This window comes from Anguilla anguilla, chromosome 8, assembly GCF_013347855.1.
Source record: "Anguilla anguilla isolate fAngAng1 chromosome 8, fAngAng1.pri, whole genome shotgun sequence".
In the NCBI taxonomy this organism is placed as follows: Eukaryota; Metazoa; Chordata; class Actinopteri; order Anguilliformes; family Anguillidae; genus Anguilla; species Anguilla anguilla.
Window position 1 is genome coordinate 18,279,384 of NC_049208.1, and position 15,067 is coordinate 18,294,450.

Here is a 15,067-nt window from a genome sequence, read left to right on the forward strand (position 1 = left end):
TTAAACTTAATATTTTAAACTTTAAAAAATATAACCCTTATTAACTTATGATGGGGTCCCCCGGATGCCTTTGGACATCAGAGGGGATCAGAAAAGGTTGAATGCATAAGAGAAACAGGCTGTATGTTGTGTTCTGTTAGCATCTGTTCCTGCATCTGTCCACTTTAACCACTTACCCACGCTAGGTTTTTCCAGTGCTACAACAACCATTTTTACCTGTCACAACACACGCACACGGATGTATGTGAGATCTTTTCCCTCGCATACATCCGTGTTTCTCCTCTCCTCTTTTCAGTAGTTTCCGATCACTGCTCACACCGAGCGCCAGTTTAATAATTGATGCATGGTATCTGGTTTAAGTTATATTAGGGGTGCTGACTTCACAGGCTTCCGGCCATCACACCTTGCACTCCGAGGGTACTCAAAAGAAATGTGGAAAACGGTAACAGACTACGCATCCTCTGGAGAGCGTGTAGAAACCTCTCACATCCTTTCCACAGTACACATTCTTGGCTAATGCACGCACTGCAAGTACCACTAAAACAGAGATCTTAAAAGGCACGTTCCTAGACTACCTCTATGTATGCTATAACTGTACACAAGTGCGATGGAATTTTACACACAAGGATAAATTAAATGTTTTTAAGTTTCATTAAACATTTTATTCAATGGCACTGAATATATAATTCATATATTAACACTTATATCAGGGTTAATCTTCTTTGCTTGGAAGTACCATACATGAATGATTATTAATGGCTGGTCTACATGGTGATGCCTCAGCCTTTTTGACAGGTAAGGGTGTGATAGAGAGAGTGAATGGGTGGCAAGGTGCCCTAGGCATTAAATAAAGTGAAACAGGTTATTGTTATTGGCAGAGAAACAGATGTTACCTATGTTACCTGTCTCTAAGAGAGAGAGAGAGAGAGAGCAAGAGACAGAGGGAGACAGAGACAGAACAAAAGAGAGAAAGCAAAAAACAGAGAGAGAACTGTGAGACACTGACAGACAGAGAGCAAGAAAGAGACAAAAAGACAAAGAGACAGAGACAAAGACAGAGAGAGAGTGAGAGAAAGAGGGAGTGAGAGAGGGATAGAAAGAGAGGGAGAGACGGAGAGAGAAATAGAGGGAGAGCGCCCATTGTTTGGAGTTGCGTGTTCCATCAGTCTACAGGAGAGAAATTAGCCTGAATGGAAAAGCAAACAGTTTGTGACCTGAATGCTGCTTCCAGTCAGTTCTGCCTCAGTGCTGGCTGACACACCAAACACATGTGGGTGTGTGCTTGTGTCTGTGTGCATGTGCGTGTGTGTTGGTGTGCATGTACAAAGTGTGACTAAATACAGGCTGACAGTATTCTGTAAATTTGAGACCAGCATCACAAAGACCCTTTCTTGCCTGACGCCATTGTCGCTGAGCAATTTTAATTTTTCTTTGTTGTCAATTTCTCTTTCCGAGCAGTAAACAGGTAACATCTGTGCCTGACACACTCGCCTGACTGATTAGAAATAATACGGGGATGACGGGACATTAGTCATGCTTCCCACAACTCCGCTGCATCAAGCCATTTTATTGAGTAACTGACATTGATACATCGCACATTGTCTGTATCATCACATAATACATGTCATAACACATTTACATAGCTGGATTTATTATAGTAAAGTGATTCAGGCTATGTAGAGTATCTTTCTCAGAAGTACAAAAGCAGTGGCCTGTCCAGGATTTCAACCAGTAACATCCTGGTTATAACTCCAAACTTTCACCACGCTGTCACACTGCCAGGATGGTGGACAGAGTAGACCACTGCGTCATCCATTTCACTATGAACTGGACCCTGCATTACTCCATGCGCCGCTCCATGCACCGGTGCATGCGCTGCACCATGCACGTTCTGCATAAGCAGCCCCGATTTCTGCACTGATTCACGACAGAGGGCAGGAATCCATTAAAGCCAAGTGTTCCTTTGCTAAATTTAATTACGCATGGGGAGGAGGAGGGGGGCTGAAATCGAAGCAACTTGATTTTACAAATGACATGCTTCTCTGCCAAAAAAAACCCCAGCACAAATACACTGTTGCTAAATTGCCTTACAAATGTTTCCAGTCCCTACAAAATAAAGAATCTGACAAGACATCTCAGCGAAACGGATCTTAAGCCCCTTTTAGTCGTCTCTCCATGCAGTGCCTAAACACACCGGGATGAAGCCAGCGCGGTAGATGAATGATGCTGTTTGACGGCACACGCTCCTCTGTAAACCTTTTTTAGCAGTGAAAAGGACAAGGAGAACATGAGATTGGTTTGGCTGGAGACAAAAACATGTTGCTTTCAGTTCCTTTGAATGCACAGCCCTGAACGTAATGAGTTTGAAGGGACCCACCATCCCGAGTCCAACTGTTTGATCGAACAACTTCAGTTCTCCTAACTTCAGGTGTAAAACAAACGACACAAAACTGATGATAGAAAAATCACTATGTTCAAAAGAAACAGGAAAGATATGATATGAAAACTGCTACTGAAGCCATTTTACCATTCAGTATCGACCCTCCAAAGTTCTGTCCCGATCACTTTCAATTCCCTCTAGTCAAATGTTTTTTTCTGTTTTAAATTGTGGTAATAACCATAGACTCCAGGGAGAGCTCATAATGATTCACTTGTGCTTTCAGGATGTGTGCCCTTTGTGGTACTACATGATGACAAGCCTGCTCATGAATAATGAAAACATGCATACAGTAACTTCCTTTAGCGTGATGCTAATATACATCAGTACAAATTATAGTAACTGCCTTTATCATTATGCTAATGCACGTCAGTACACATACAGTAACTCCCTTTAGCGTGATGCTAACATGCATCACAATTTAGACCCAAAAAACCTGGCAATTTAAAAAATTTTATGCACCAATTTGTGCCTTTTCTGCATCAACTTAAAAGTCCTCTGCTTCTTTCATGTTTTTATTGGGGGGGGACAAGTGCACTTGTTCTAAATATTGAGGGGGTCGTATCCCCTGCGCCCCCCCCCCGAAATATACGCATATGCTGCATTCACAAACTATAACCCCTGGCTGCTGAAGACGAGTGATATTCCAGTGTTGTCGGTGAAACCTATGACATGGTGGACTGATTTCTGGCGCCCCGGCGAAGCCCCAGTGAGGTGAATCAGCCTTCTCTTACCTTGCATGGTCGTCCTGGTGGGCTCTGCGAACAGGGGGATGAGCAGGAGGTAGATGAGGTAGACCAAGGACAGCCCATTGTACCGGAACATGCAGGCTGCAGGAACACATTAGGGTTATAAATACACAGCATACACACAGCATAAACATGGTATACACACAATATACACACAGCACACGCACTGCATACACACAAAATACACAAGGTATGCACAACATACACACTGCATATGCAAGGTACACAGGAGATACACATGGTATAATACAGGTATACACTTGGCACACATATTTAATACAACATTTCACAAGAAAAAAGGTAATTTATGAAAGAAACTGTATAACCATGATCGCTGAAGGAAAGACTGCTGCACGATAAATGGACGAGTTCCTATCAATGTATTCCCGGATTTTCCTTCTATCTTACCTTGGCAGACACTCCAAATTCAGTACATTTATGTGGGCATAAGTTGCTAGGATGTAGGACCAGGGATTCACCCGAGAGACGGTTTCAACTCTTATTTCATGACTTTTCATTTTAGGTTTTTTGGGTGCTAAAGAACATATACTATAAACAACTCCAATCAAAATGAACTTACACTAGATGACAAACTCACCAAAACAAAACTGGTGTTAAGACTGAAAAGGATGGATTATTCTTCACTACAAGGATCACATGGACCGAAATGAGAGTTGGAAAATGTAGTCATTGAGAGGTGTGCTATGAGCTGGGAAATGTAGTCATTGATGACTCATTACATTGATAGACACTTCATCCTATCACACATGCTTCTTAATACTATATTCTCTATATCCTCTTGCACATGCTATTGCATCTAACTAAAAGTTATAGTATGTGGTGAGATTATGTACTGACTGCTACTATCAGTTGTGACCCTGATGACTTCGCATCAGCACTGCTCATTGCCTAAACTTCTATGTAAGCACTTATGCAAGTTGCTCTGAATAAGAGTGTCGGCTAAATGTTTTAATTTAAATGTAAATGCATTTTTTAAACAAAGCAGGGCAGTTCCATGGTTAGGGAACTGGGCTTGTATCTCAAAGATTGTACCCTTCAGCAAGGTACCTAACCTGAATTGCTCCAGTAAAATTTCCAGCTGCACAAATGGATCACAATAATGCAATCTGTGCAGGTCACTCTGGATATGAGTGCCTGCTAAATGCTGAAATGTATTGTAATGATAATCAATGTACAGCAGCAAAGCGGCGTTTAACTGAACACAGAGTGGAGTAACACAAGTGCCTGAGCTGCTCTGCTGAACGCAGGGAGGTGGGTTAATGAAACCCTGCGCAGCCTGGGCCAGGGGAGATTGCATTAAGATAGGCCAGAGTGATGCTGCTCCAGTCACCCTCTCAACACCCAGCTCATCTTAGTCCATTATCGGTAAAACAGCCAGAGTACAGCCATCAGCCCCACCACATTTAAGTCCAATTTTATGCGCTTCTGCTTTTGAGCAGATAAGGATAAAAACGTTCCTGCATTCAACTGTTAAGTCCAAATGTGCGATGACAAAACAGGTGGCTTGTGGAATGTCATTATTATCACGTGTATCTTTACTAAACGACATGTACTGCTGCATAAGATGTATATTTTGTAGGTTGATAGAACATTTATTACAAACGTACTGAAATCTTGTTGGTCTGGGAAATAAGCCAAACAAATTTAAAACCAGCACCAGAGCTGCCATTATGGTTGCTGGATATTAATTAGATACATTATTGATGTTTGTGTGGAGACATAAATAGTTGTTTCTAATCAAGTGTGCCCTTATGCAAAATACAAAAGTGTGAGACCTAAAGCACCAAGTAAAATATGTAGTAGAATTAATTTGAATTAAGGGAAATTTCTTGGAAAAACAGAAAGCTGATTGGCTGCATGTAATCCAGGAGAGTGACTGCATGGACTGATTACAACAACAATATAAACACAGAATGCATTTTTAAAAATCAAATCATAACTGTTTCTGATATACAGTTAGCTTCTCATTCTGTGACTCTTGGAGTGGATCTGTGCTGGACCAGATCTTCTCATATTAACCACCTGCTTTGAAGGTCAGAAATCTATAAATGTCGCAAAAAAAGAAGTCATCTTGGCTGTTGTTCTGGTCATCAAACATTTAAACAGGCAAAACATGTGACGTTGCTTTATTGCAGAATTGCAGATTATGTCTCTCTAAGCAAGTGAAGCTTAACAGGAGCTTGCTTGCTCAATTGCCAATGAATCGTATGATCTTACAAAACAAGCAGCTCTCATAAAAAAGAAGAATAATTACCTGAGCTATAAAAAGTAGAACTGAGGATTTAAGCATCTCTTAAATAACAGGAAGCCATTGGCTTCTGCAGGTAAGTTGAGTAGCTTGCAGTATACACTCCCAGCCAGCAGCAGAGTTTTTTTTGGCAAAGACTTTATGTCAGTACAGCAATTGCAGGAAGCCAATTAACAGCACAAGAATACCTACAGCACGCAATATGAAAACCTACCTGACCTGCACAGCAAATAGTAAACATAAAACCATGTAAACTATAGTCCATGTTCATGTAGATGACAGAACTAAAAATACAAAATAATTTTGGGGATCTAATCTAAAAAATATATACTTTAATGGATTTTTAATTAATATGAAATTTAAAAAAAAAGAATTTTAGTGTTCTTTTTGGGCAAAACCTTTTAATTACCTAAAAACAATTGCTAAAGCCTAACTTATCCTTCATCCAGCTACAGAAGGTAAAATGAAAATGTCAGGAAACGGATTGAGCTGCTACCGCTGAAAGTGAACAGATGTCTATCCCCACTTTAGAATGGCCAATTTAATGGCTGTGACTCATCCCAGTAATCACAAAGAAATTATTTCCCATAAGTAAGCTTGAGCTGCAGCTGGGAGGTGAGGGGCAATCTTATCGAGGGAATCAGATCTTCTGGACAAACCTATCTGCTACTGTAATCACTCATTCCTGCACTTGTAGACATACCAGTTTTTTTGTTTATTAATTTTAATTTGTGCTATTATTATTTTATGAGCACAGAGAATACAAAATTAAAATGTTAAGGAGCATTGACGAGGTGGATAGACGCTGCGACCAAATGTCACTACTTCACTAAATGTAAAATGCCAGCAAAAATTAATGGCCGTCTACAAGAAAAACTATTAAATAAAACTATAAAATTAACATAAGTTATTGGTTAATATTTATATTAGTTAATACCAATGAAAATTAGAAAGAGAAAGACATCACAGAACAGTCCAGTCCACAGAAATACATGTGACCTGTAAGAGGGGCGCTTTTGAGCAAAGGCTAGCCGTGTCTCTTATAACAGCCCTGCCTTGTATGGCCTACAGCGAGAGTCCATCTGTGTGTTAGTTGCAGCCTCCTGCTGGTTACCCTGCGGGGCAAAGTGACACAGGACATCGCTGCCGTGTTCCCGCCATTATCCGGCTGTTCCACACAATGGAAACTGGATGAATAAGAGAGTCAACTATGTGCAAGTCAGCCATGACATATCCTCTAGAGAGGACTCACTAATCCCTTAGAGCACCTTGCAGCCGTGCAGTCAATGATGATCAAGATCAGATGAAAATGATGCCTGAGATGCACTTAAACTGTCAATGTCCACGAAATGTCATCACGAAAAATAATAAACCCTTACAGGCTGTCTACTGTATGCAGATCACAGGTTTGGGGTATTTTAATGATTGACTTTTATTTATTTACCTTAAAAGGTAACTGCACTTTTCCCTGGTTTATTATTTTTTAAAGCTGCTCTCTGATCAGGTCACACACACATGCCTCAGTTCCAGCACTGTTTCACCTTTAGTGAATCCCTGCTTAATGTACCTGGTGTCTAATGCATCTGTTACACTGCTACTGCTTCACATGTAAACTCTACATCAGGAAGAAATCGTGTTCCATTGAATAATTCAGTTCAACACCAGAGAAAATGCTTGATTGGGGGAAATAAGGTTATTTTTTATAGAACCTGCACCAGCACTAAAGGCAAGAAATAAAAATCCAAAGTATTTTAAAAGCATAAAAAAACATACACCAAGCTAAATATTCAGTTGAATGCTCACATATTTTCCAGAGTTCCAAGTTACACCAAATATTTTAAGTATAATTAAATCATTTAAAAAAATATTTGATAAAAGGGGGACACTATTTTCTATTCTATTCAGTTTATCAGCCAGTGAATGTATGTCCCTTAGTGAAAGTATACGCGAGGCTACATGCTCAGACCTACACCTTCAGTGGGTAAAGGAATACGAGGGTAAGCGAAGGGTTGCCAGTCAATGTCTGGTTTAAAGGGAGAAGCCTGTCCATTTTACCACATCTCTCACTGCTCATTAATGATTCCTTTCCTGTCAGCATCAAGTTTATTCTCTCTCTGGGGCTGGTGATTAATGCAGGCTCTCACCACTATTATCAACAAAGCTGTTTTTACCCACGTTGCCATAAATTCATTTTATGTACAGAAGCCTCTGATTAACTGCCTGCTGCCCACAAGGAAAGAAGATCCCTCAAACATGCTCTGCTTTCTTTATTTCAAACGTCTGGGAAAATCACAAGCAAGTCTTTCCTCTCTAGTGCCTCTAGTGGACTTTTTTTGAAACTGCATCAGCTGCCCATCCACTGCCAGCATTCCAGGGAGGCTGGCCAGTGAGTGGGCAGCATGGTCAGTGAATCTATGAGACTATTTGAGTGAGGGATCATTTTATTGCTACTTTTATCAGTCGCAGACTGTAAACAATGTGGTGGAGCAGAGGTCAAATAACCCTGCAGCTTATTTCCAACACTGTAATCATGCTGTGCTGATGTTGATGTAATTTTCTCATTTATCATGATTTTTTCATGGAAGTTATCTATAGCGGTTGTGGTCCAGAGATCATAACTAATCCCATTGAAAACCAGACTGGCCAGACCACCCCCATCACTCAGACCTACAGCCACACCCACCCACGCTGTCTTCCCCACAACCGCAAACACACATTAATTACAACTACAGCACCACAGCACCTTCAATGTCCTGCACTAGCCTGCTAACTCACCCACATCTAAATCATTTTCTGGTTTTTGAGGGATAATCCAGTGACAGACTTGCATTCATCGCCATGTAAAAAAAAAAAGAAAAGCGAAAAAAAGCCATAAAATATTAAAAGCGTGTTTACGATAACGGGAAGCCAATATTCCTCTGGCTTGCTGGATCATTATCAATTCATGAGGTTAAAACTACTTTCCGTGAATTAATGGAAATGTTGCGGGGTCGCACAATTGCTCTGGAAAAAGGAGGGAGCGTACGCTCTGGACACAATCATGACCCATCATTACCATTACCATCTTTACCATTACCATCATAACCATCTCAATAAGGACAGAGACTGTGAGCTCCTAGAGCTCACACCCAGAGACTGTGAGCTCCTAGAGCTCACACCCAGAGACTGTGAGCTCCTAGAGCATCACCCAGAAACTGTGAGCTCCTAGAGCGTCACCCAGAGACTGTGAGCTCCTAGAGCATCACCCAGAGGCTGTGAGCTCCTAGAGCGTCACCCAGAGACTGTGAGCTCCTAGAGCATCACCCAGAGACTGTGAGCTCCTAGAGCGTCACCCAGAGACTGTGAGCTCCTAGAGCGTCACCCAGAGACTGTGAGCTCCTAGAGCATCACCCAGAGACTGTGAGCTCCTAGAGCATCACCCAGAGACTGTGAGCTCCTAGAGCATCACCCAGAGACTGTGAGCTCCTAGAGCGTCACCCAGAGACTGTGAGCTCCTAGAGCATCACCCAGAGACTGTGAGCTCCTAGAGCATCACCCAGAGACTGTGAGCTCCTAGAGCATCACCCAGAGACTGTGAGCTCCTAGAGCTCACACCCAGAGACTGTGAGCTCCTAGAGCATCACCCAGAGACTGTGAGCTCCTAGAGCATCACCCAGAGACTGTGAGCTCCTAGAGCATCACCCAGAGACTGTGAGCTCCTAGAGCATCACCCAGAGACTGTGAGCTCCTAGAGCATCACCCAGAGACTGTGAGCTCCTAGAGCTCACACCCAGAGACTGTGAGCTCCTAGAGCATCACCCAGAGACTGTGAGCTCCTAGAGCATCACCCAGAGACTGTGAGCTCCTAGAGCATCACCCAGAGACTGTGAGCTCCTAGAGCATCACCCAGAGACTGTGAGCTCCTAGAGCATCACCCAGAGACTGTGAGCTCCCAGAGCGTCACCCAGAGACTGTGAGCTCCTAGAGGGCTCACCTGGAACAGCCAAGAAATAAGTAAGGAATCATCACACAGACCAAGCTAATCCCATCACCATAGAGTCATTCAGGAGCTCTGGCTCTGGGCTAATCCCACCACTATAAAGAGTCACCAATAAAGAAAACTATGCAATGCGACACCTTCCCTACCTGCATGAAAAATGCTTGTCAACAGGTATTTTATAAATATGGTCAAGTATGACATCAAGAAAATATATACGGTACACACTTCACACTGTTTGCAAATACTGTTGGATATTTGCTATGTAAAAGTTGTGTAAGTCGCTCTGGATAAGAGCGTCTGCTAAATGCGTGTAATGTAATGTAAAGACTAATCTATAATAGAAGGCCAGAATTACATTTACGAGGGTAAAGGCATGTGTCTACTTCACAAGAGAAATGCGCCCTGAAACAGCTTAGAATGGACCTGCTTCCACACGCTGGACTCGCAGCGATGCAGAGCGGTACACCCAGGTCAGACTGCTTCCTCCAATCTGCCCGGGTCAGGTCACATTATGAGAGCCGGGTCTCCTCATAAAGCCCATTTGTGCCTTTTATGGGATCATCTCTTTAAACTGTCCCCAAGGCAGCATGGGCAGGAGGAGCTCAGTTCAGCTGAAGGACACCAAATATCGCTACATCGCAAACGCGGTAAATACGCTCCCGGCAGCTTATCAGCAAATCAGCGGCAATTCACTAACCAGAAAGTGGCTGAGGAAGCCCTCGCTCTTGCTAGAGGCAGCATTATATGCATGGATTTCAACTTTCCATTCACTGACTTCATCAAGCATCTTGTGGACATTCTGTCTGACCTTTATTTTTCCTAAGTGGTCAGGAATATAATTTCATAGTCAGAGCCAAAGTACTAAAAATCAGTTATAATCTAATATGAATATAAAAATAGTGCAGGCTTTCATTGCTATTTCCAGATGCCTTTCAAATAGCTCAGTATTCAGCAGTTTAACAATACACTATGCAAGGTACCTGAATTCAATGGTGAATGTCAAATACTACAAATCAATACCAACAAACGGCTGAAATGACATTGTGCATACATTTCTGTCTTTTAATGGGACTTCACCTTTATGCAGGCTCCCACAAAGTACTGTACATTCTTCCCTGGCTGCCTCATCCTTCACAGTTTCTTATTAACTGGCCAATAAACAAGCAGCAGGACCGTGACATTCATTAATATCATGTTAACTGGCCAAACAAAGAGCAGCTGGACCATAGAATTAATGAATATCCTGTTAAACGGGCCAATCAAGGAGAAGCTAGGCCATAACATAAATTGGACTGTAACCTTACAAATTATCAGAGTACAGAGAGGAAAGCACACATAATCAGACCAGCAGACCCATTAACTGCTTAACAATTAGGTCGGAGAAAAACTATAACAGTCTACGCAGTGAAACAATTTTTACATTGAAAGGGTGCAGACATACAGTAACATCACTAGTGCCCGGGAACAGTGAGAATGTTTACGTGCACACTAATATTCTGATCTTAATATTATGATTCAAGTATTCCAGTTATGAACTAGTAAAAGACATGCAATATTCCATAGTTAAATGGAATAAGGAGTCAATACATATACCTCCTACCTGGAAATAAACACTTATGTATCCTATTTTTCACCGAATCCTAGGTCGTAATTTGCTCACTGGCTTGTTGTCATGTGCGTTCAGTGACTGCGAGACCAATTTCTGTCTCTGTACATAAAATGAAAATCATGAATATGTTGTGATTTCTGGACAGAAGGAGGCACCGCCACAGCAAGTCTTTCGGAAGATAAGAACACAACAAGCTATTTTTAAGAAGTAAATAACACAATACAATGCAAAAGTGAGCATCTTCCCCAAAAAGCAGAGTTATGACATTTTCCACATGTCCTTTACAGGAACAATTAGGGATACACTCATCATCATGTAAACAGGAATATCCGTGGCAGTTGTGTTTCATGGTGCATCAGAATCACTAAGCCAGGGCTAAAATACGCCCTGCCAAGCTGGATTGTGACGCAATGAGCGTGGGCTACAGTGGCCGTGAAACAAAGGACAGAACACGGACAAGGCCATCGTACACCACGCTTCGCATGTCTGAGAGCTCTGGGTGCGGTTATAAGGACAGTTATTACTGCCTCGCCCCAAAGGTAGGCTTCCCCCTCACTCACTCACACTGATGCCCTCAATCTGAAAACCGTGTAGACCTTATGTAAAGTCCCTACTCAAGTCTGTAGAATGTATTAATCCAATTGTGTCATCAGATTTAACTGTAAAAGAAAGATCTCCATTTGACACTTGTAAGGATGGAGACCACCAATAGGGCTGAATGAATTCATTAAGTTGCAGACCAAGGCCTCTTTCAGCCGTCTGGGCCTTTAAGCAATGTGGGGGCGATCCTGACTGTCTCAAGGCCGATGGAAGTTCAGCTCAGACTCACTGTGCTTGTATGTTGCAACTGCCCCATTTCACTTTCTAAGAGACAATGAGAGGCGTCCGTCTGAAGGAAGTATTTTAGCACAGACCTGCCTCCATTAGAATTTGCAGCGCGAGAAAGATTCCTATCCACCGTTTTATTTTCCATGCACGCCATGCATTCGATTTCAATAAGCTGACAGAACATTAAAAGAATCTACAAGAAAAAAAAGTTGCCAAGGAAATTTCAGATACTATGGTGTTCTTCTAATGGTACTAAGGCATACAGTGTGGACTTATGTAACAGTAGCCAAGTACATCTGAATAATTCAACAATAGAAACATAATTTACGGACAGTCCTAATAGGACTCTTGAACTACTATCTCTCAGCTACTCTGAAACACATGGATAGTCCTATCACAGGAATGCCAAGATATGACCTCGGCTAACAGCAATGTGAAAAGTTGTATGTTAGAAATTAACTACATTTCCAACTCAGATCAAACGGAAATAAATATTCATTGAACAGTTAGCTACCTATTTCGGCTAACGAGCGCTGGTCAACCCTTACATTGGCATAGACCTAACCAGCCTTGTTTACGGTCAATAGCTCGCTTAATTAAATTTGTCAGACCGCGGACCTTGTATTAATTAATAACATATGCTTTTTTGATTTGCAGTTTGCTAAAATAGTTTAAAGTAGTATGCACAGCAATGTATCTTCGGTAGGGGTTTGCTGGAAGTCAAGACTTCAGTTCCGAAAATGTCAATCTGTCACTCAGCGCTGTTAGGTTCTTTTGTGTCCTTACAACCGAAAATACAACGCCAACCTACTCTAATCGCATGGAACACATGCTGTTTACACTACCTATTTATTAACAACAAATGATAACATTTACGAGGATACGGATAAATATAATTTCCTGCCGAGAAAAGTAAATTAAAAACAAAAAATGGTGTGGTTTTTCTGAGATTTATTTTACCCATCTCCGATTTTAAAATTAACTAATTATATGGTTGAAAATTAACCAATTATATGGTTGAAAAATATATGTTTTTGCTATTATCTACTACTAAACTTTTGTGTCCTTACACTGATCAGATATTGAAACCATTTCGAGAAATTCGACGTTGCTGATGCGCATGAACTTTGAGGCATGGAATGTCGAAGGTTGCAACCACTCAAATCTTCAGTTTAAACTGAGGTTGTGGCTACATAACAGCTGAAATGAAAAGTTGGAACTCATCTTCACGCCATCTGATGTTCTGAGGTGTTTAACCGCAGTAGGCCTACTTCATTAAAAAATTAATATCAACCGTAGTTGACCCTTCATTCAAAAATGGAATTGCAGCCTACACACAATAATTTTAGACCATGGTTAGAGCTGTAATAATAATAATAATAATAATAATAATATGTAGTAGTAGGCATTGTAACAATAATACACATCAGAATTATCATGATCATTATCAGTATTAAACATTTGGCTGACTTTATTGTGGGTTGTGACATTCTTGTAGTATTATACTAGAATATTAGTAATAGTAATTTTGTCAATATTTTAAAATGTAATTAAACTGTCCAGTTCACAAGGTTAAATGCATTCCATACCTATGGCAACAGAAAATACAAAAGATGTGGATTATTACGTCACCGTCGTGTTATTTCATCGTGGTTTATCTACGTGTATATGACTTCGTACAACTCATACCGTTTTCAATCGTCCCATTACTATCAAGTCAATGTTGCCCTCATATATCTCATTTGAAACTGTTCAAATGAGAAACGAACTATGATAACTTAGTAAAATCAAGTTTAGACCTAGTATTAGTGGCAGAAACAAGTAGTAGGCTACTGCTACTTTCTTAATTTATTCTTTAATATGTATTCATTTATCAAGGTATTATTATTATTATTATTATTATTATTATTATTATTATTAAGAGGAAGAATTTTATAAAAGCGTATTCGCAGGCAGTCTCTCTTTCCGGTCTTAATTCTTGTGAACACTGACATTAATTCATTAAACCTAAAAACTTCGGACGTTCAATTGTGGCATGTCGCTGTCACTAATATTCACGTACACACGGTATCAGGCTATAGGCGAAACGCAATGCCAACTTACCTACTGCTAGACATATTGGGAGAAGTAATCTGAAGATCAATCCACATACAACCTGAGAAGCCATCTCTTTGGGGTCCTCTCTGCAAATCAAACATACAGCAACGTTTCTAAAGAAAATGTGCTCTCGTTCAAATGTTTTAAATCTCCGTTCGCTTCAAGTCCAGCCTTTTCCGAACTCCACATAAGATGGCATTTTCCGGCCTCTTTCGCTTTACATCCCGCTTTCACAGCAGCACATCAGTCCAGCAAAATGTTCCTGACGACCCATTAATCGCCTCTCTTCAGTCTGTGCATGCGTTTGGACAGCCCATAATGTAACATTTAAAAAAACCTCCCTCCTCTGTTACCGTCAAAAGGCTGGCATTCAGTGTGAGTTTTTTTTACTTTCTGCGCTGCTCTGGGATGTAAGTTCTGACACTTCGAAGCAAAGATACGATCAAGGACAGCGGTGAACAAGTTTTCTAGTCATAACTGTCGTCCTGAATCCCGAACTCAGCACCGCAGCGCAGAAGAAGCCGGGCACGGCGCAGTCGGTCTAGCATCAAGCACTCGCAGTTATTTCTGCTGAAGAAACTGCAACTCCTCACAGTGCACTGGAACAGCCACTCAAGTTGACGCAGCCGTGCACTCGCACCTGCTTTCGCGCTTCATCTAACCGGACCGCAGTCCTTCCTCAATCAATGAGCACTTGTCAGGACCACCCTGTAACTGACAAACTGTGTAACCATTCAGAAGTCAGTCTAAACTCCGACACTGGAGACGTGGCCCCAGTGAGAGTGAGCAGGAGGTGGAACCGTTTCCTGTGCTCAACAGTTTTCCCCACCCAGGCGCGTGCCGCGGGCGGGACTGCCTAATTCAGTGGGCTCCTCGGGTCAGAAATCTTAACCCCTGAAAATTCGGGGGTGAGTCTTTAGTAACAGCACTGACATGTATAGAATATGGCAATGGCATTTATTGTAGATTTTTGGGGATATTTTGGCATTGCATGTTGGTATCCAAATTTGATGGATACTCGTAGTTTCTGTAAACATGTTATATGTTCATTCGTTTTACATTTTAAAAAAATCATGAAAACGGGAGAACGGAATTAAAT

General features: G+C 41.3%; 1 protein-coding gene across 1 annotated transcript in view; it reads right to left on the bottom strand.

Moving 5' to 3' along the window:
• Positions 1 to 14,648, bottom strand: part of LOC118233933 (piezo-type mechanosensitive ion channel component 2-like) — an 82,217-nt gene extending 67,569 nt beyond the window's left edge. Inside the window, exons 1-2 of the mRNA XM_035430094.1 lie at positions 13,975 to 14,648; positions 3,172 to 3,267 (exon numbers count right to left, since the gene is read on the bottom strand). Of these exons, the coding sequence (XP_035285985.1) occupies positions 3,172 to 3,267; positions 13,975 to 14,038 (160 nt within the window). The 5' untranslated portion in view covers positions 14,039 to 14,648. The remainder of the gene's footprint in view (positions 1 to 3,171; positions 3,268 to 13,974) is intronic.
• Positions 14,649 to 15,067: the final 419 nt, after the last annotated feature.